Source organism: Pelodiscus sinensis, chromosome 2, assembly GCF_052426305.1.
Source record: "Pelodiscus sinensis isolate ZL-2025 chromosome 2, ASM5242630v1, whole genome shotgun sequence".
Lineage (NCBI taxonomy): Eukaryota > Metazoa > Chordata > Testudines > Trionychidae > Pelodiscus > Pelodiscus sinensis.
Window position 1 is genome coordinate 115,048,920 of NC_143053.1, and position 21,546 is coordinate 115,070,465.

General features: G+C 44.4%; 1 protein-coding gene and 1 long non-coding RNA gene across 6 annotated transcripts in view; one reads left to right on the forward strand and one right to left on the reverse strand.

Moving 5' to 3' along the window:
• DSP (desmoplakin) overlaps positions 1-9,353 on the reverse strand; it is a 52,464-nt gene extending 43,111 nt beyond the window's left edge. Inside the window, exon 1 of one of the 2 annotated variants that reach the window (XM_006138788.5) lies at positions 8,528-9,353. In XM_006138788.5, coding sequence (XP_006138850.3) covers positions 8,528-8,724 — 197 coding nt within the window. In that variant the 5' untranslated portion in view covers positions 8,725-9,353. The remainder of the gene's footprint in view (positions 1-8,527) is intronic. The other variant, XM_075921286.2, reaches the window with a different exon arrangement.
• The window catches only part of LOC112543992 (uncharacterized), a 61,886-nt gene continuing 48,564 nt past the window's right edge, over positions 8,225-21,546 (forward strand). For all 4 annotated transcript variants that reach the window (XR_012901658.1, XR_012901661.2, XR_012901657.2 and 1 more), the window contains exons 1-2: positions 8,225-8,312; positions 18,353-18,385. This is a non-coding gene — a long non-coding RNA (uncharacterized LOC112543992). The remainder of the gene's footprint in view (positions 8,313-18,352; positions 18,386-21,546) is intronic.

Here is a 21,546-nt window from a genome sequence, read left to right on the forward strand (position 1 = left end):
AAGCTGTTACTAACCACAAGCCTCACATCTTCTAGGGGAGGAAAACAAGAAAGGATTACTGTCTTCACTTTTCAAATGAGACAGAGATACTTTCCCAAGGCCACACAATGAGTCAGCAATAGAGCTGAAGCAAGCAAAAACTTATTTACAGTTCTGTGCCTGTTCTTCAGCTCCCAGTGTCTCTCATTACAACTATTATTAGAAACATCTGAATAGCCTAAAGATTTCTTACATTACGTGTTTTGAAAATAATTGATTTCTCCTTTGTAAACACGTAAGCCTTCAGCCTTAAGTCCAGGTGAGCTGGTCTCGCTACACAATGACCAACATGGGGAGGGGCACTTTTGCAGTCCTCTCAGGCCCAGGACCTCCTGAAGACCAGTACAGTCCCAGTACAACCCCACAGGGCTGATTTAACTTCTGCCAACTGGACACTGACTGGAGTGTAGCAGCACTCCCACACACAGTGAAGAGAGGTGAGGTGGAGCAGCTGCACAGGCAGATACTATTTGTAGATCTAGTGGGTATCTTCAAGAAACCTTAGGACAACTTTACAGCCCCTTTACACCTGGAGAGCAGCGCTGAAGGGAAGCACAAGGGCCAAAACTCTGGCTTGTGTGTAAGACAACACACACCAAAGGGGCAACACCATGTAAATAAGTTAAACGGTTGTCCCCTCCCTCCTAGAAGTCATGTTTCCTGTTAAAATTAAAACAAATTTTTAAAGTGATCTTTATGATCACACTCAAAGATTCAAGCAATTGTCATATGCAACGAGCCAACACTTAAGAAAAAAATGGTGGGTTTTGTTTTTTTTTTTCAGTCCTTCAAACTTGTCTGAACAAGCAACAGATTCATCAAGGCATTATTTGATATGCTCACTCAACAGCAATTAATAAGAACCCGAACTGGAATATAAATTCCAAGATCAGTCACTGTATGAATCGTTGTTTAAACAACCGAAACAACCTTATATTTGCTGCTTGCTCGCAACAGGTGTTCCTGAACTTGGACACAGATGTACTCCATCAAATAGTAACAAAAGGTGTGACCTGCTATAAATTGTATATGCTCACATACAACAGAAATATTTTGAAGAGGAGCATGTAAAAATCAATAGATCTAGACACAGTATTAACATAGATGTAACCAAATATCAAAATACTGTGAAACAAGGTTGTTGTTTTTTCCACCCCCAAGGTGAATGGGGGGTGGGGGGGAAGATCAGGAATGTTATAACAGCATTTTCAACATAACATATATTTGTTGCACATGCTACTGTTTGCAAGGACAAGCCTCACCAAAGAGACTCTGATCTTGCAAGGTGCTGAACACCTTCTGACAGATTGTGAACATCCTCCAGTCAACAGGACATGAGAGAGCACAACTCAGGAGGCTCAGCACCTAACAAGATCAGACCCTCAGTGCTGTCCTAGAGAAAAATTGGGTGGAATCCTGGTTCCAGTGAAGTCAATAGAAAAATTCCCACCAACTTCAATAGAGCCAGGATATCACCCATCTTGGAGAGCTTACCCATGCAAAACACCCATTGACTTCAGTGGCAGTCTTCAGGATTGAAACATAGATGATTAAGCCTTAGGAACAACATCTTCTTAAATACACTATTTGCTATATTATACTTCACTAACATTTACCAACACAACTCTGTCTTTCCCATTCTTAAGTCTCAAAGGGCATGGAATTGAGCCCAAAGCTCAAGCTTCAGCTCTGTTTACACTTAAAGGTTTAAAGTGCAACCCCAACAGCCCTTTAAACTGAAAGGCTATGTCTACACTACCCCCATTTTGTGCAAAAATATGCAAATGAAGCAAAGCATGGAACATCGCCGTGCCTCATTTGCATAATGAATGAGGCTCCATTTTTGCACAAAACCCCCCCTCTTGTGCAAAAGCCGTTCTTCCACAGTTTTTCAGAAAGAATGGCTCTTGCGCAAAAGCCTATTGCGCAAACAGAGCCTCATTAATTATGCAAATGAGGTGCAGCGATAGTCCATGCTTCACCTCATTTGCATATTTTTTGTGCAAAACAGGGGCAGGGTAGACATAGCCAAAGCCTGGCCACAGGCTGAGCGCAGGGAAAGGGCTCTCCCAGTGCTCTATGTAAGTCACCTCCACAGAGGGAACAGCCAACAGCACTGTAGCCAGGTTCCCACTGGAGTTTCACAGTAGGGATGTGAATGACTAGTTGACTATCCGTACACGAATACTTATCAGATAGTCAACACACTAGTCGACTAGTAGCTTCCCCCCATCCCCTTGTGTCTCTACCAGAAAGAGGTAGCAAAGCAGGGGGAGGGGAAGAAGGGGGTGCTTCACAGCGGCAGTGTCACGTGGAGCCCAAGTGCAGCTAGGCAATTCCTAGCTGACCCTGGGCTCCATGGGTTGCTTACACTTTGAAATACTGTGGGGAGCACGGGGCCAGCAGGGGATTGCTTGAGCACGTGGGGAGGGGGAAGCACGGGGCCAGACTGCTACAACTCTTCAAAGGCAGAGGCATCCTTATCGACTAATCGAATTGCATTGACTATTCAATTAGCTAATTAATCTAAATTTAATATCCCTACTTTATAGTGCTGTAACTTGCTGCCCCGGGAGAGGAGGAGGGGGAGGGGGGGAAAGGGTGTCACACGCCTCATGTGAAGACCCAGGAAATATACGGTACTTCCTGCAGCAGAAGCGTCATTTTAAAGAGACTGATAGGGCTACAACTAGAATATATACATCACCTGAAGGAGGCTTTTTTTCCCCCTAGGAAGACAGCTTGTAGGGAAGTGGTCTCACCCACTCTCCTACTATGAAAGGGACAACCTGTTTTTACTCATTTCCCAAACAACTCCCAATTGACCACCCCATTCCTTGTTGCAGTTTTCTTCTTTTGTTGACATACAGACAGTAATTAGCTTTTTATTTGATATGTGCTTGGTAAATTGATCCTGGATACCTTCTATCCTGATCTTTTCTTTTAGTTACAGCTGGGGCCCTCCCTCTTCACTCACAACTGGAGTCTGAAGGGGTAGCTATCTTATCAGTGGAGAGGATTCATATTGGCCAAAGCCCTGTAAACCACAAAAAGCTTGATAGGCAGGAAGTAAGGAAACTCCAGACTTTTCTGCTGAGTTTACTGTTTGTTATTCTGCCAGACCCTGCAAGCTACTTCAAGGTTGGAATGTGGATTTCTCACTCCCTTGCAACTTGCTGGGTGTGTGCTACAGTACATTTCAAAATAGCTCATGTATTTAAAGTGAATTTGGATTTGCAGCCAACTATAATGTGCTTCATAATTAGCTACAGAGTGAATTTTTTTCTGATCTTCAAAATGACAAGTGAAATTGCAGAATTTGCTACTGTCTTTTATCCCTAAATAGCAAAGGGTTAAATAGACAATTGTCTGATAAACTGGCCACTAGCCAGATAAATTGTCAGACAGTATCTACGTTCAGGACTCAAGCTCATCCCATGTTCCCAAGACAGCAGAAGCTGGGAATGCTGCAAAAAAAACCACACTCAGCCCTAAGGGTAGGGAGTGCCTATAGCATTTCTCTGTGAGTAAGATGTTACTCAATGCAAATAAGGTATGGGGAGGGGTGTAAGCCCCAAAGCAGCAGGATTGGGCCCCAAAATGTAATCCTATTGATTTTAAGACTAAGGCACAGTAGCTTTTGAATTTTAAAAAAGAAAATCTGGTATTGGTAGTTTAACATCTCCACTGAAATTTGGCTACAAACTGCCAGCCTGAAAACTGACTGAAGAGATTATGGTCCTGATCCTGCAGATTTGCTACAAGCAGAACTCTGAGTTTGAATGAGGAAACTGCAAACAGCACAGTTTTAGGATAAATTGCTAATTATTTTCTAGCTATACAGTAACAAAAACATCCTTGTATTTTCTGGACACACACCAGCTAAACACCTTGCTGATTTTAAAAACACCAACCTTTGCAAAAAAATATTCCTCAGATTGGAGTAAAGATATTCAATGTTTTGAAGAGAAACATTTCAAACATTTTGGACAAATGCATTTCATCTTTTTCTTAACATTAATTTCCGATTCACACATAGGTGCTAGAAGTAGAGGTTCTACCACATCCCCTGGTTTGAAGCAATTTCCATTATATACAGAGTTTACAGTTTGGTTCAATAGTCTCAGAGGGGTAGCCGTGTTAAGTCTCTAAAGTACTGCAGGACCATTTATTGTTTACATTTTTTCAGTTACAAACTAACAAAAAATACAGTTAGTATCATGAGCTTTTGTGGGCACAACCCAGTTCTTCAGATAACAAATATACAGAAAGAAGCACAGAGGGTCAAATATAAAGCAGAAAAAGAGGGGAGAAGGGGATGAGGAAAAAAAGTGTCAATTAAAGTGACTGCTAAAGTTTGGTTCGATGGCTCTTAGCACCACACTATCAAAATTATTCCAGCATGCCTGTATTCACATGAAGTTTAGACATGGCATCTCATAAAAATGGGACCAAAACAGCAGGACTAGGATTCTATGGTGACTCCACTGGGAGATCTCAAGAGTATTTTTAATCTGAACTCCTTGCAGGATTGTGGTCTTGTCCATAAAGAGATATGAAAACCAAGGATATGATGTTAAGAAGAAATGAAAGGATGTGGATGCTTAGACCATCAACAATAGCACTCTCAATCAAGTCCAAATTAAAATAAATTATGCCTATACACTTTATGAAATTATGAAAATATAAAGAAATTAAATGAATATAAGTGTAAACCAAAAACCTCTCATTATTCTGGTTCAAATCACGAGAAACTTAGGAATAACTCTCACATGGGATAAAACCCATGAAGGATGGACTAGAGTAAAGGAGTGTATTCTTCTACTAATTTGCAACTATATCTTATTAAATGTTATTAAATTAATTTGTTTTGATCTCTTGATGGCAGAAGAAAGCATTAAGAATTTAACACTGCCTGTGTATCTCAGAGTTGAAGTATAGCAGATTCCAAAAGGAATCGAAAGGATTCTACAACTGAATAATGTTATACACCACTGGTAAAATGTTGCATTATTACAGTTGTATATCAATTGAAAAATTCAAACAATAGGTATTATATTATTGCAATATGTGCAATAAAAATATTGGTTTGTAACAACAATTAATTATGTTTAATTTTGACATAAGGGCACATAAAAAAAAGAACAAAAATTAATAAAATGAACAAACTAAGAACTGGAATATTGGATACATAATTCACAATAAATAACATTGGTTATCTCAGGGGAAAGGATAGCTCAGGGGTATGAGCATTGGCCTGCTAAATCCAGGGTTGTGAGTTCAATCCTTGCAGAGGCCATTTAGGGATCTGGGGCAAAAATTTGTCAGGGATGATACTTGGTCCTGCTATGAAGGCAGGGGACTGGACATAATGACCTTTGGTCCCTTCCAATTCTTGGAGATAGATAATCTGTTTATTTATTATAGTGGATAACATATGTATCTAAGAAGAGTTGCAAATGGCGAGTTGAGTAGTCTTACTTCAAAATGCCTTTTATGGAGGTACTTGATTGAATACAGTTTGTTTATTCTTATTTGTTTGTTTATACCTGTTTAGTTCCTTTAGCATGTTACTGGGAAGGAATGAGAATGTGCTTCTAACAAAATGAGCAGATCAAATTCTACTCTGTTTCACCATAAAATAGCAAAAGCAACTCAGATGAAGTCAATGACATCATTAAATCAATGATAAATTTATAGAATTACTCCAGATCTGTTCAAGTGTAATTAAGGCCAGGTCTACCGTAGGGGATAAATTTGAATTAAGATACACAACTCCAGCTATGTTAATTGCGTAGCTGGAGTCAACACACCTTATTCAAACTTTGGTGCCATCCTGACAGTGGGAGGTCAACAGGAGAAGTGCTCTCCTCAACTTCCCTTACTCCTCAAGAGGAATAGGAGCACCAGCACCAACAGGGGCACTCAGCATTCTATTTAACAGGTCCTTAGTAGACCCACTAAATCAAACACCAGAAGATCAACCTCCGGAGTGTTGATTCAGGGGTAAATATAGACATGGTCTAAGAATAGGATTTTATTTCAGACAGGCAATAGCAATATATGATTGAAGTATAAAATATGCATGTTACTTTTCAGCCATGTGAATCACTAACCAAAAGGATTAACTGAAAAGCTCTTTTCTACATACATTTTGACCAGTCTAATAGTATTTGGTAGGGCCAAATTCCAACCCATAGTGAATCTAAGTTTTCAGAAAAGCAGAATTTGATAACTAGAACCGAGGCTAATAATCAGAACTGTGTTAAGAAATCCTTCTTGGGAATACAGGGGTCTAATCTGATAGAATCCGTTACAAACTTGAGGCCTTAAATTATAGTGGCTGGCAGAAGTTAGTAACAGATGTATGGTCTGATCTACATGTAAAAAAAGTTGTACAGGCACAACATTGTCTGTAAGAGCTGTAATTTTTCACTTTCATAGTTATGGTAGTAAAAGCCCTAGCATATCATATACAGTGCTTTGTATCGGCATAGTTAATTTCACTTCAACAAACAGGAACAGAATATACAGGTATATGCTCTTTTGTACCAGATTAATTGCATCTACCCTAAGGAAATTTTCCTGCTCTAACTATGCCATTTTGTAATGGTTCTACCTACTACCTAAGTCCTCCAGACACAGCTTCCATATGAAATACAAAAGTGATCCAAGTAATAATTAAAATTAGTCTTCACTTGCTCTCAAAGGACTCACAAAAATTACTCAGGAAAAAAAAAGATAGCAAGCTCTGATCAAATAAACTGTAAATAGTACGAACTGGTGAATTGACTTTAAACCTAGTTCACAGCATTTACAATAAGCCAGAAGCGTTTATGAAAATATTGTATTAGGGTACCTCTACACAGTAGCATTATTGCGAAATAACTTATTCTGCATCTACACCGCAGGCAGTTATTTCGAAATAATGTCAAAATACTGTCAAGATGGAGGACTTCTTACTCTGACTCCTGTAACCCCCATTGTACCAGAAGTAAGGGAAGTCGGAGGAAGAGTGCTTTCTTTCGAAATAAGTGCTGTGTAGACACTCCCAATTTCAAAATAAGCTATTTTGAAATAAACTGTGCAATTGACTAGCTCAATTTGTGTAGCTTATTTTGAGTTAAGCCCTGCTGTGTAGACACACCCTTTCTGAACTACCTCCACTCAACCCAAAGGTCAACTAAGAGTGATTTATTTTTAAAGGATAAACTTAAAAAACAACAAATGGTCTGGTAGCACTTTATAGACTAACAAAACAAAAGGGTTTTCTTCAGAGAAATTTCAGAAGAGAATATGAAGAATGGGGAAAGGAGATTAAAATGTTCTGAATTACACAGCATGCAAACAGTTTTCAAAACTGCTTTATTACAAGTTGAACACAAAAAAGGGGACCCAGGTTTTGAAAAGTAAAAATTAACTCTAAACTAGCTGTTTAATTTTTGTCCACCTAGACAATCCACTTGTACTTGCTTTTCCTAACTGTTGAAAGCATCTGACAGAATGCTAAGAGCAACTCAATAAGCAGACCAAGGGCATTACAGGAGTCTTTATACTGTTGAAAGTGGAAACTTCAACACAAGCTGTCAACCCCGCCACTTCCCTGTTCTGGATACATACTGAGCCAGAACCCCACTACCTCAAGCCTGACTTTCTTACAGAAACAGACTAAAGGGCGTTTGGTAAATTTATAAATTCTGAACAATGCATCCAAACTTCAAACACAATAAGGCTACTTGATCCCCTTCCCAGAGTCGCAGAAACAAAGCAAGAGAAAATCACCCCCCTCCTCCCACACACAAACACATTATAGGCATTGCACAGTTATGCAAAAGTGGATTTTTGTATTCCATTTTAGGATTACTAGAGAATGAACCTTCTCTTTGTATTATAGTTAACTTGGCTTTGCCCATAAACAACAAAATAGTGGGGGCATGGAAAAATTGCTAAGGGCTTTATCTGGCTTCTGAAGAGGCCTAGATGTCCACTCCAGAGGAAAGTAAAATGCAAGCCTGCAGAGTTAGAGATGATAACCACCATAAATGTTCTTGCATTTCACATAAAGCAATCAAAAAACACTAGTAAGGTGAAGGTTTCATATATTAACAGGTAAACGTCTAGGCCAAAAAAAAAAAATCTTGTCTGCACATGGAATAAGTTACTTATTAACAACTCCCTCTTCCTGCAGGGAGCTTTTATTCTCCTTTCTCCCCGCCCAAACATAGCAATCAAACAAACAACAAGAACTACTAAGGCGAAATGAAAACCAACAGGTAAAAAAGTAGCAGCAAGTTCCAAACTTCAAAGTTCATTTGCATTGGGAAGGGGTTTGGTGCATCCACAGTGCCTGAAGGGGAACAGGGGGAGGCATTTATGGCAACTGCAGAGCTCGGTCTTTTCTCGGACTGAGCTGCTATCCCACCCTGCCCCCCTGTGCGCTCAACCTAGCAGCGAGGTGCTTGCTCAGCCCGCGCTCGGCTGCACCTACCAGTATCCATCGGAGCTGAGGTCCTGGCCGTAGTTTTTCTGGACGTAGTACATTTTGTGGGTGGTGTGGCCGCTGGTGCCGCCGCCGCCCCCCACCATATGGGAGTTCGCCTCGAAGCGCATATCCGGCCCGGACTCGGCTCTGACCATCCGGCCCAAGGTGTTGATCCGCGGGTGGGACCCTCCGTTCATGCTCATGGCGGCGGGCAGGGGCGCTGTGAGCGCACCGGGAAGGACGAAGCGCGCAGAGCAGAATCCTTCACGGCCAGGCCGGCTCCCGGCGGTCGGGGCTGCGGCGCCACCTGCGAGCAGCGGGCCCGGAGACAGGGGGCGCCAGGGGGGCCGGCGGCCCTAGCGGGAGGGTCTGCCCGGGAGGCGGACAGAGGCGCGGGGTGCAAATGGGCAGGTGCGCAGAGGGGGGCGGCTGCCTGCAGCGGGAGGGGAGGCCGAGGGCCTGCCAAGCAGAGGTAGCGAGGGGAGCAGAAGAAACGGGCGCGGGGACGCAACTGAGCGGAGAGGGTAAAGTAGCCCCTGCCCGGCGCGGGAGTCTGTCTCCGCGGTGCCCAGGTCGGAGCCGCTGGGGTAGCAGTGGCAGGGAGCCGGGCTGCGGCGGGTGGTGGTGAAGGAGGCGCGGTCCGGTGCCCTCCCCGCTGGCGCAGGACAGGCGCGGCCACACCTTGTGGGTGCTTTTTTAAACAACAAGCCTGGGCGTGGAGCCGCCGCTGTTCCCTCTCCCTCCCCCTGCTTTGCTCCTCAGCGTCTGGCTCGGGTTTACACCGCGTCTCGCTCCCACCTGAGCCCAGCCCTGCCCGGCAGCCTGCTCTCAGCGCCCCGGGCCAACGCGCGCGCGCACACAAGCTCCGCTGGGTTCTCCCTTTGCGGGGAGGGAGCAGCGGCCCCAGCTCCGCCCAACCCCCGGGAGGCAGGGAGAGGATCAGAGGCCGCGCAGGGGAGCGAAGCGCCCGTCTGACCGACTCCCCGCCGAGCCCCTTCTCCCCGCCAGCCGCCTGCTTTTGCAAGCACGTGCCTGTTTCTGTTCGCAGCTGGGAGCCACGGCTGCCCCCTGAGAGTTCTTTGGATGGGTTCTGTCGGGCGGTCCGCATGGCTTGTCCCCACCCCGGGCAGCAGCAGCTGGCCACTCGGGGGTGTATTCCGCGCTCACACCGGGCGCAGCGCTGTAGTAAACACAGCGGAGACCTGCGCTCCCAGGGGTTTCCGCTCCGGGGGCAGATTGTAGGGAGCTAGCTCCACAACCGTGCGCAAAGAGTGTGTGTAAGTCTCTCTCTCACACCTGCTTGAAAAGACTAGTAGCTTTTCTTGGGGAAATGGAGCAGGAGGGCTGAGGTATGGTCATAGCCCTTTCTAAGGTAGCTGGAGCAAATATAGGCAGAGAGAGAAGGCCAAATTGCACACGTATTGTTCCTCCCTGAGGGTGATTTTCCTGGTGGTCCCACTAAGGAGCTGGCATCAGTGTCTAATACAGGCATGTCCAAAGTCCGGCCTGCGGGCCAATTGCGGCCCGTGTTCCGGTTTAATACGGCCCCACAGGTAATTTGGCAATATCTATCTTTTATGGCCCCCAACGAATCCATAGGTATTGAGATGAATACATTGTAAAATCTCAGTTAGTGTCAGTTGGTCTAAATCAGTTATAAATATATTTGGACACAAGATGTATACTTGGTGTTATGTTCCTGTTCATATTTTTTTAACTTAAAAGTTGACAGACAACCTTTATTACCAATAATATGTAATGTACTTTACAATGTTCCTGACATATATTTTAGCTTCCTGGATTTTTTTTTCATCTGGCCTTCAGATATGAAAGGCAGAGTGATTTAACACCTGTTTAGATTTGTCATCCATGTGACGAAATGAAAAGTATGCCGTTTGCAATAAACTTTGCATAAAATAGTTAATTTGCATTTAATTTTAATGGTTCAAAGAATGTCAGGCAAAATGGTCAGCCCTCACGCTTGTTCACTTCATCAAATCTGGCCCTCTTTGAAAAAAGTTTGGGCACCCCTGGCCTAATAGGTACAAACTGTTCTAAGTAGCAGAACCAGTGGGGGGACACAGAGACAAAACTATCTGCATTAATCCAGCCACTGCAGGGATTAATTTGGCCTACCATTTATTTATTTAAAATATTTTTACCCTGCTTCTCTATTTAAAATATTTGAGATGGCTTAATTTTTTTTAAAGATTTACACACACACACACCCCTCTCTCCAAAGGGTGGGGCAGAAAAATCTGTTAAAACACCTAAACACCAATACAAGCATTGGTTAAAAAGGTGGCTTTGGCCTGGTGCAGAAACAGTGCCAATTCCATACCCTAAGGGCAAAGGCTGATTCCATGCCTACCCCAGAACATTTGGTTTATCAACGGTTTGCATTGTGCATTAGTAAATCAAACTAAATCACCATCTCATCACCATTGCCAATAAAGGTATGATTCTGGGAATGTTTCTCTGTTAATTGGAAAAGCTTTCCATGGTCCCAAATTTATTTCTGAAGTAGCACTGCATTTCAAAAGAAATGTTTGAGTTGAGGAGTTTGTGGACTCTGTGAGTGTGTTTCTCTCTGTTATATAGGGAGCTGGAGTGTGTGTCTGTGTGACTCTTGTATGGGGGAGCAGGGGTAACTTTAGCAGGAACGGGAGGGGGGAGGGATGTCTAACTGGGATGATTCACTGATTTCTAGTTTTTCCTGGTGGCTGCCATCGTCTGCTCCAGAAACTAAGATTTGTTTATATAAAAAAATTAACATCTGTATTCTAGGGCTGGTCTGAGCTGTACCATAAAATTTGTAGTTGACAAAGGTATTATAAGATGCTTCATGCCCCTCAGGCCAGTCTTGAAGATCAGTTTAGAACAATCTCAGGGTCATAAATTGGGCTAAACTCAGCACCTTCCACAGAGCCATTCTAGTTCCTAGAAATATTGGACATAGGAAGAGCATATTGGAGGCATGCCTGGAGAAAAGAGGAACAGATGGAGCACCTACATGGCCTGATTTTTAGAGATGTCAGATACCCATTTATCTCACAGAAGTCAATGGAGTTACTCTGGGAATACACCAGTATAAATTAACTCACAATGCAGCCCTAAGTACACAAGACATTGTAGTGTAAGAGAATTGTTCCTAACATAAGTTTCTTCTCTCAGTACTTAGTCTAAAGGCTATATACAATGTAAACGATGTAAATGCTACATACATAGACTGCTTATTGACTTAGTGAACAGTTGGAGTTCTCAGTGTTGTTGGGTTATTTCAGTGGTTCTTAAACTTTTTGGCCCATGGACCACCTGGCTCAATATAAACCTCCCTGCAGACTACCAGTTGCTAATGGAAACTCATAGTTAATTACATAATTACACCCTAGCCATTTTGCTAGTGCTGCAACTAGAGAGACCGGTTTAATTTAAATTATTAAACAGATTAAGCACTTAAATTAATATTTTATTTTATTTAAAATGAAGTTTTGATTAACTTTCTCATGTTAGTTTATGTCCAACACAAAAGGTTTCAAAGTTTATTTATGGCAGATGTGGGGAACTTTTTTGTGTCGGACCACTGACCCACAGAAAAATCAGTTGGGGACCACACAAGTGAGAAGCAAAAAAAAAAAAAAAAAAAAATCCTCCAAACCCCTCCTTCAACCCTCACTGATGTGGCCCCAACTGACACCCCTAATGCTTCTGGAACTCCAGCCCCATGGGGCAAGGCAAAGGGAATGGACAGGGAGGACTGAGGTTCAGGGCTTCTCATAGGCCAGAATTACTTATCTGGGATTCTGAAGTTAGTGGATTTTATGCCCCCCCCCTTAGGCTCTGGGGTGGGGACAAAAATGAGGGGTTTAGTGTGTGGGACAAGACTGCCAGTGAGTGGGATAGGGATGGGGTGCATGATCTGGGAGGGAGGTGGGGTACAGAAGGGGATGAGGGTGTGAGGTCTCGGTGGGAAGTAGGGTGCAGAAGCAGGCTGGGAGTAGGGTGTCTGGCCAGGAGTGAGGGTGCCAGAGCAGCCTGGGGGTAGGGTGTCTGGCTAGGGGCAGGGAGAGCCTGGGACTAGAGCTGGGGGGCTGAGGGGGTTCAGGGAGATGGGGGCAGCATGCCCCTGGGAATAGGGCTGGGGTCAAGGTGGCTAGGTGGGAAAAGGAGGGGCAGAGAGGCTAGGCGTGGCACAGCAAGGTTGGGGTGGGCGGGTAGGTGTCCAGCCCTGCAGGTGCAAAGCCTGAAGGGTCCCGATCCCCCACCTGCCTCCTGCGTGTGCAGGGTCCTGAGTCCCAGCGTCGCCTCCTCTCACCACTGCCAGACGTGGTGCAGCCCAACCTGCAACTGGAGAAGAGAGGGGCACCGGCCACTCACGTGCCACGAGGGCCCACCCAGCCGGGTCAAGCCCTGTGCAGCCTAACCTGCTGCCTGCCCCACAGGACCAACTGAGTGACATGCTGCTCTACCATGGCAGCAGCACTCCCCCACGTGTAGCTCCATGACCCGCGTGAGGTGGGGTGATTTTGCTTTCTTCACTTCCCTGCCTGCTGGCCAGAGCTGATGCTGCAGCCTTGCGGCTGTGTGCAAACTGCTTGGGGGTGGTGAGCTCCTGCTGCAGACCACTTGGGAGGTGACCATCGATCACTAGTGGTCCACAGACCACACTTTGAGAACCACTGGATTAAGAAAGGGTGTGACAGAGTTTGATGCACATGACTTGGTTGCAGTGTTCCTTGGAAGCTGTGTGCTCTCAGGAGAGATTCCAATGCCACGCAGCCGATTAGCAGTGCGCACACAGCTAGATTCTTTGTTTCTATTCGTGGTGCACATTCACACATGCCTCAGTGCACATACAACGTATTCTGCACATGGATGGAAAAGATTACAGGGAACATTGCTTGGGTGTTTTTTTGCAGTGCAGAAAAATGTCCAAGGTGAATGAATAAGAACAAGTGATCACTTTGACTTGATGTTTCCTCAAAGTTAAGACAGTGGAAAGCAATATGGAAGGAAATAAGGGTAGAGATGTAGGCAGGAGCCAAGTTAAGGACACCTGGTAGAAGGATGAGGAGATGCTTGAGTTTCATGCCTCGAACCCTGAAACCTGATAAAAGGATTTATTTAAATGTAGATTACTGAATTATTAGCACAATTCCGCCTAGCATCAAAATTTTTCAAACATAGGTTCATAAAGTTAGTCACCTACCATCTGTAGTTAGGCATTTAAACAAGAAGCCTAACACTGATGTCAGGGGGCTCTCTCTCCTATTAACATGAGCAGTTTAGCCCACTGTGCCAACTGCTTTCTTAACACAGCATTAGGAACCTGGGTTACAATCTTAATCTATACTATTATAAAAGGAGATGTGTCCATCGCACCATCTGTCACAGAAAACATTTGAGAATACACTGGAAGCCTTGAGAAGTTTCTAGAAAATGCCAGAATGCATGAGAAATGAGTTGAGGGGAACCCCACTCTGTGGTGGGAGCAGGCGCAGTGACAGGTGGCCCGATGGACCTTCCCTTGGGTTGCCATTGGTGGGGGCTCAAGGCGGGGCTTGCTGCCTCCCCAGCAAGTGGCAAGCAGCGGCAGTGGGGAGCTGGCAGCGGCAGTGGTACAATGCAGAGCTGTGCCCACTGGAGCGAGCGGCTCATGGGCCAGGGTCCCACGCTGCTCCAGTGCCCTGGGAGTGGCCTGTCTGGCAGGTGGGGGCTGCGGGAGCAGCAAAGTGTGGCACCTCGCGGTCCATCTAGCAGCTGCTGCTGTGGCACAATGACTACTCCAAGTGGCACATGGGATCTGGGGACAAAAAAAGTGAGAGATGCTGCAAGTGGAGGAACTGGCGGTAAGCCCCCTGCGCGCTGCACTCCACCCATCCCTCCCTCAGTCCTCCAAGCCAGTGCCCTGGGTCTTCCTGCACCTGGCCCTCCCCCACGCCTGTGCCACCCACTCACCTGCCTGGGCCCCCCCGTGCTGCTGCACCCTCCTGTCTCTGCCACCCCCAGCCTGCTGCACCACAGCCGTGAAGTGGGACTCAACTAGTTGATATAAATCAGCATAATTTTATTGGCTTCACTGAAGTATTGCCAGTTACACCAGCTGAAGATGTGGTCCCGGCATTTTTATAAACATTTAAATCTGAGCAACTGAGTTAACATACCTCAAAGTGTTTTTGTTTTGTTTTAAAATAAGCTTTATCCTGCCCCACCTTGCAGCTCACACTGGCTTCCAGCTTAGTGAGACATTCCATTATTTTTAATGGACCTGCAGCATGTTTGTGATAGGTCCCAAAGGCTATATGAGTCATTTTTTCCTGGACATGTATATTTACAGCAGGATTTCACTTGTCCTAGTCTGCAGATAGCCCCATTGAAATCAACAGGATTGAGTAAAGTGAGTAGGATTTGAGCTGTAAAATGATTAATTCTCCATATTTGATTGTAATTTATAGAATATAAATATTTTACCCCCAAAACCAAACTTTGTTTTGAATATTTCATTTGGTAGAACAGAGAGTGTTAGATAGACCGAGACAACAACAACAAGTCATGGCAGGTTTAGCTTAAAATTCCATTTACCAATGGAAAGTGTCAATGTCCAAATTAGAATCAGGAAAACATTGCTTTGATCTCTCTTTATGGCTAGTTTAGGTCCTAATCCTGTTGTCCTTAACACTCTTTGGCATCAAAGAGTAAAATTTGAGGGTGTTAGTCTCCCCTTCACAAAGAAGAGAATAAAATCCACTTCAACTCAATCTAATTTCAACACGTGAAGTTTCTTACTTGTTGCACTGCCGGGAACATGTTTTGGTCCCCCGGGAATGAAGCCGAGGGCTCCATCCTATTAATCCATAGGGCCCCAAGAACCACAAAAATCTTCAAAGAATCCTCATCCACTCAATGTACAGCATCAGTCAAAAAACCCAACAGAATATTGGGAATCATTAAGAAAGGGATAGATAATATGGCTGAAAATATCATATTGCCTCTATATAAACCCATGGAATGCTCACATCTTGAATACTGCATGTAAATGTAGTCACCCCATCTCAACAAAGATGTATTGGAATTGTAAAAGGTTCAAAAAAGAGCAACAAAATGATTAGGGGTATGTAACAGCTTCCATATGAGAAGAGATTAATAAGACTGGGACTTTTCAGCCTGGAAAAGAGACAGCTACTGGGGATAGGGTCCAGGTCTATAAACTTATCAAACTATATAGGGAAGTGTTATTTACTCCATATTAGGGATGTAAGCGACTAGTTGACTATCTGATAAGGATAAGCTTATCGGATAGTCGAGTAGTGACTTGACTAGTCGCTTCTGCCTCTTGCACTTGCTGGCTGTACAGAGAGAGGCAGCAAATGGGGGGAGCAGAAGCCGGTACTGGGGGAGCTGGCTCCCCCCAGCACAGTCTTAATGGGGGGAGAGCTGGGGTGCAGCAGGTACCAAAGCAGTCCCCGCTTGCACTGGTTCCCACTTTGGCCGCTTCAGCCTTTGAAATGCCCTGGCTGCCACGAACAGGGGCTGCTTGGCGGCAGCAGCCCCTGTCCACAGGGTGGTCCAGTTCCCTGCTGGAACCCCTGCAGACAGGGGCTGCTTCACATCAACATCCTCTATTTCCTCCCAGCTGCTTCTGATAGATGCAGCAGGGGGGAGCAGGAGGCACCCTCGAGATGGTGCTGGGGGGAACTGGCTTTTAAGCTGGCTCCATCTAGCACTGGCTCCTGTCCGCCCGCCCCTCCCCTCCCCCCCCCCCCCGCTGCCTCTTATAGAGGCAGCAAGGTGGGGGCACCACAGCGGGGAATCAAGCAGTCCCCCGTTTGCACCAGTTCCCACTACGGCCGCTTCAGTCTTTGAAAATGTACAGCAAATTGTATTGACAATACGATTAGCCTGATAACCGCATTTTAACATCCTTACTCATAACACAGGTGGAGGGGTCACCAAATGAAATCAATGGGCAGCAGGTTTAAAACAAAAGGAAGTATTTTTTCACACAACATATAGCCTGTGAAATTCCTTGCTGGAGGATGTTGTGAAGTTCAAGACTGTAATAAGATTTAATAAATAATTAGATAAGTGAATGGAGGATAGGTCCATCAGTACCTATTAGAGACAAGGGTGGTGATGATTACCTGTTCATTCCCTCTGGAGCACCTGGCATTGGCCACTGTTGGAAGACCGGATACTGAGCTAGATGGACCTTTGGTCTGACCCACCCATCAGATGTGGGTATAACATTCCTGTCTCCTACACATCAAATCAGTTGGGCAGGCCAATGTAGAGTAGGGCTGAAACAGGGCCCTCCCTTCCTTTCTACCCATCTCCATCCTTTTGGAGATGGCTTGTACCAAGAGGACACTAATAAGGAGTAATATGTGAATTTGTGCTTGAACTCTATGCAGAGAAGAGGGAGGCTCCTTTGTGCCTACCCCTTGTGTAAAGCATAATCTATCCTATGAGTTTTGCAAACCTGTTTCCTCCCATTTCTCAAAAAAAAAAAAATCCAAAGTGGCTGAATTATGGGCTTGAACTACTGGTCAGCATCCTTTTCATTAGAAGATTTACCCAGCATTTCTTGGGTCCTTAACTCAATTAATATTTATTTTTCTTCATTTAAATAATTGCTCTGGGGTGGGGCTGGGGATGAAGGGTTCAGTAGGCAGGCTGCTCTGGAGAGAGAGGACAACCCCAGCTCTCTGTCATTGGAGCAGCTTGTGACCAGATGAAAAACACCTCTCCGTGGCTGCCGTAGAGCCAGCGCACATAGCGGAGAGAAGGGTGCATGTTTCCCAGCTGGGGCAGCTACAAGTTCATCTGCCAACTGTGTTCTCCAGCCAGAGTAAGGAACACATCAAACTGCACTTTTCCCTCCCTCCCTGACAAAGGGGAACAGCCAGCAATGTTCCTGTAGGAATGGGGGGTGGGGCATCAACCTCCTTCCCCATTCTCCTTGAAGTGCAGCTGGGGGGTGGGCGGCTCAGGTCTGGGGCAGTCCTAGATGAGCAGAGGGGTGTATCCTTAGCCAGTTCCTTTCACCAGCCTGGTGATAGTCTCTTTTCTGAATGGTTTTATGAGAAGCAATCCCATTCCAGGCACATCCCATTTTCCTGATACAACCAAACCCTGACCTTGCTTTAAGTTATGATAAGAGGAAGCTGCCTACCAAATTTGGTGACCCTAGCTCTTACCACTTAGGAGGAATTATTGAACAGACAGACAACACACAGACAGACAGATGCACAGACAGAAATTCAAATATTTAGTAGATTATGTGAGTATGGCAATCTGGATTTGTCTCTCTCTCAGCTGGGTGCCTATATTTTGTCATACAAAATAAAAGTAATGTAGTTGATCCCCTGCCAAGATGCAGGATTTGTCAAGTCTAACCAACCAAGACAGATGGCTGTCCAGCCTCTTTTGGAAACCTCTGTTATCCTACTTTTCTTACAGATAGGAAGATTTAATCTCAATCTGCCATGCTGCAGTTTTCACCCATTGTTTCTTCTCTTACTTTCTGTGGCAAGAGAGAACATTTTTTTCCATCTTTCATATGGCAGTCTTTCAAGTTTATGCTGAAATCCTTGTTAATTACCAGCTATCTTCCCAACCTAGCAAGTTTTGTTCATGTACAATCACCTGAGTATATCTAAGGACACTCCCTTTTGACATCTCTGTGGAGAAGAAACAAGCTAATAATCTAAAATATCTGATAAGAGGCCTTATTATTGACTTTCATTAGTGTTCGTTATAAAAAGTCAATATTATTACTTCAAATGTCATTTGAATTGTAAATAAATTTTGAATTTGACTTCTGTTTATCAGATTTCCTCGGCTATGGATGCCAAGTCTACAAAGGTAAGCAATTAACATAAATAGGGATGTGAATGGTTAACTAGTGGTGGCTGGAGCCTGCCATATATAGGAGCTGCTCTGGATGCCCAGAGCAGCCCCTGCTTGCAGTGGTGGGCCACTCCAGCCCAAACACGGGGGAAGGAGGCAGCTGGGCTAGAACAGCCTCCCTTAATTGATTAACTGGTTAAATGTGAAGTAAACGTCACATTTAATTGGTTAACCAATTACATGGGATTTTACATCCCTTAATGTAACTGCTAGTATATGAATGTTCTGCATCTGCATTCTTACATATTGGTCTCCCTGCCTTTAGCTAAATACAATTCAGTGATTTCTAGGCAGTAAATATGAACCTAGAAATTTCTACTCCTTGTTCTACTTCTCAGGCTTTTCACACCTTCTCTGTGTTATGTAAAAAGGTATCACAATCTACACAGGGTCACATCTGGTCAGTTCATGACAGAGTCTGTAGTCATGGGAGGTCATATAATCAGTTGTGTAAATCAGTGTTGCTCCATTGATTTCTGTAAAACAACTCTGTAGCTATAAACTTTACAGCATCTCAGAAAGTGACCTAGAATTTCATTAGTATCAGAATCATAGGGCTCAGACAACCTCTCTGCATGGATAAACAATGCTCTTTCATGGTGGACTGACCTATGCCAGTCTTACTTATGTAGTTTCTAATTATTTTTGGCCAACTGTATAACCCCTTGGAGTCCAATCCACTTTAAAGCTTATATGTGCCCCCAGACTGTGCTTTAATAAAAAGAAAAACAGCCTGATTCTTCTAGTGACTCAAGTGATCTCCACAGAGCTCTCACTCAGTAAAAGTCAGCTTCTCTTTGTGCTAACAAGCACAGGGACAGAAGATGTATAGCTCTCACTGCCTTTGGGGGGCTGCCATTCGGAGAGCACCGTGCACTGCCTGTAGATTTTCTACACTGCAATGTTTATAATGTTTTTCGACACTGCAATGTTATACATAATAAATGGAATAACAAATAGTTCTATACATTCAAGAAAAAAGTCATAGTGGGACTGTATGAATGTTTTAATTAAATACAGAAATGGAACTTGCAAAGAAGGATATGGTGAAAGGTGTGTCGGTTGCATCAAACCTGACCAACTGCTCAGATGAAAAGCTTCAGATGGAGAAAGTCATTGCTACTAACATCCTTCTCCCTGTCTGAGCTTCTGCTTCAGCTTCTGCTACCTGCTATTGGTGCTGGGTTCTTCTAGTCCCAGGGTGGTGGGGCATCGCCAGCCACTACTCTGCCAGTGTATAAAGTTTTGGGGGGAATGCCCACTTAGTACCCTCCAAACTCCACCCGTAGAGGACCACCAGGACTGTATCACAGTTCATCTTTGGGCCATTGCCCACAGTTCGGGAGCCCTTTCAATAAAATATATTGTCTCACCCACCTTCTCTCTCTCAATAACTGATTAGAAGCAGTGAGGTACTTAAAGACTGAAATCAATAAATGAGTGTCATTTATAGGGAACAAGGAGGAAACAGAATTATTTCATTCTGATACCTGGCTATTTGAAGTTCCAAGGAGCCATTCCAACAGCTGGCGGTCTCCTCCTGATTTTACTTCCACCAAGTCCTGGGGCTGGAAAATTGCCCAACAAAGAATGACTTTGCAGAGTACAAATTCATTTTTGTATAACAATGTCTCAGTGTGTGCATCTGGCTGAACTGTACTGGAGCATAGTAAAATAAAATTGCAGAGAGCAATTGTAGACTAGAAGATCTATTGCTAAAATGGGCTAGCCAACAAGAAGACTGATTAACACAGTGGATGCATAACTTGTTTGTTAGGGCAACTTCCATCCCTTTTAAAGGCAATTCACATTCCTCCTCTTATACGTACCTCTGCCTCCCAAAACACACAATGGTTTCTGAAAGTCAGAATATCAGATACATGTAATCTTCTTGGGCTCGTCTACACTGGCCCCTTTTCCGGAAGGGGCATGTAAATTTCATGAGTCGTCGTAGGGAAATCCGCGGGGGATTTAAATATCCCCCGCAGCATTTAAATAAAAATGTCCGCCGCTTTTTTCCGGCTTTTAAAAAAGCCGGAAAAGAGCGTCTACACTGGCCCCGATCCTCCGGAAAAAGCGCCCTTTTCCGGAGGCTCTTATTCCTTATTCAAAGTAGGAATAAGAGCCTCCGGAAAAGGGCGCTTTTTCCGGAGGATCGGGGCCAGTGTAGACGCTCTTTTCCGGCTTTTTTAAAAGCTAGAAAAAAGCGGCGGACATTTTTATTTAAATGCCGCGGGGGATATTTAAATCCCCCGCGGATTTCCCTACGACAACTCATGAAATTTACATGCCCCTTCCGGAAAAGGGGCCAGTGTAGACGTAGCCCTTCAGTTTCAAAGTTAATTTAATCATTCAGAATGTCTGTCAATCCATTTATCTATCTTTTATACCACATTCACCACCATAGTTTTTGTATTTGGTATATCATATCTGATATAGAATATATTCTTATAAATTCTGCCAGCGTTTGAGCCCAGACAACTTCCACTGGTTTTAATGGGAGATTTCCATGTCCAATTAAGGGCAAAATTTATCCCTCTGTTATTGCTATATATGTGTTATTTTGTATAGTGTGTGTGTGTGTGTGTATATGTGTGTGAGAGAGGAAAAGCAGTCAGCAACAATGATAATAATACTAATAATTTACCTACAGTACTGTAGTGTAAACAGTGTTTTAAAGACATTTAAGAAGCCAGAGGTCTTCCCTGAGGAGTACAGGCAGTCCCCGGGTTACGTACAAGATAGGGACTGTAAGTTTGTTCTTAAGTTGAATCTGTATGTAAGTCGGAACTGGCGTCAGCCGCTGCTGAAACTGGTCAGTTTCAACCGCGGCTGAATCTGGATGCCAGTTCTGACTTACATACAGATTCAACTTAAGAAACCCAGGCGTCCCCAAGTCAGCTGCTGCTGAAACTGATCAGCGGCTGATTCCAGGAAGCCTGGGGCAGAGCAACTCTGCCTCGGGCTTCCTGTAGTCAGCTGCTGGTCAGTTTCAGCAGACCAGGGAGACCGGGAGAAGCTTTTCTCGCCCCGGAGGACACAGGTGGCGACCCGCCGCCCGTGAGCTCCAGGGCGAGAAAAGCCCCGTTCGTAAGTGCGGATCCGATGTAAGTCGG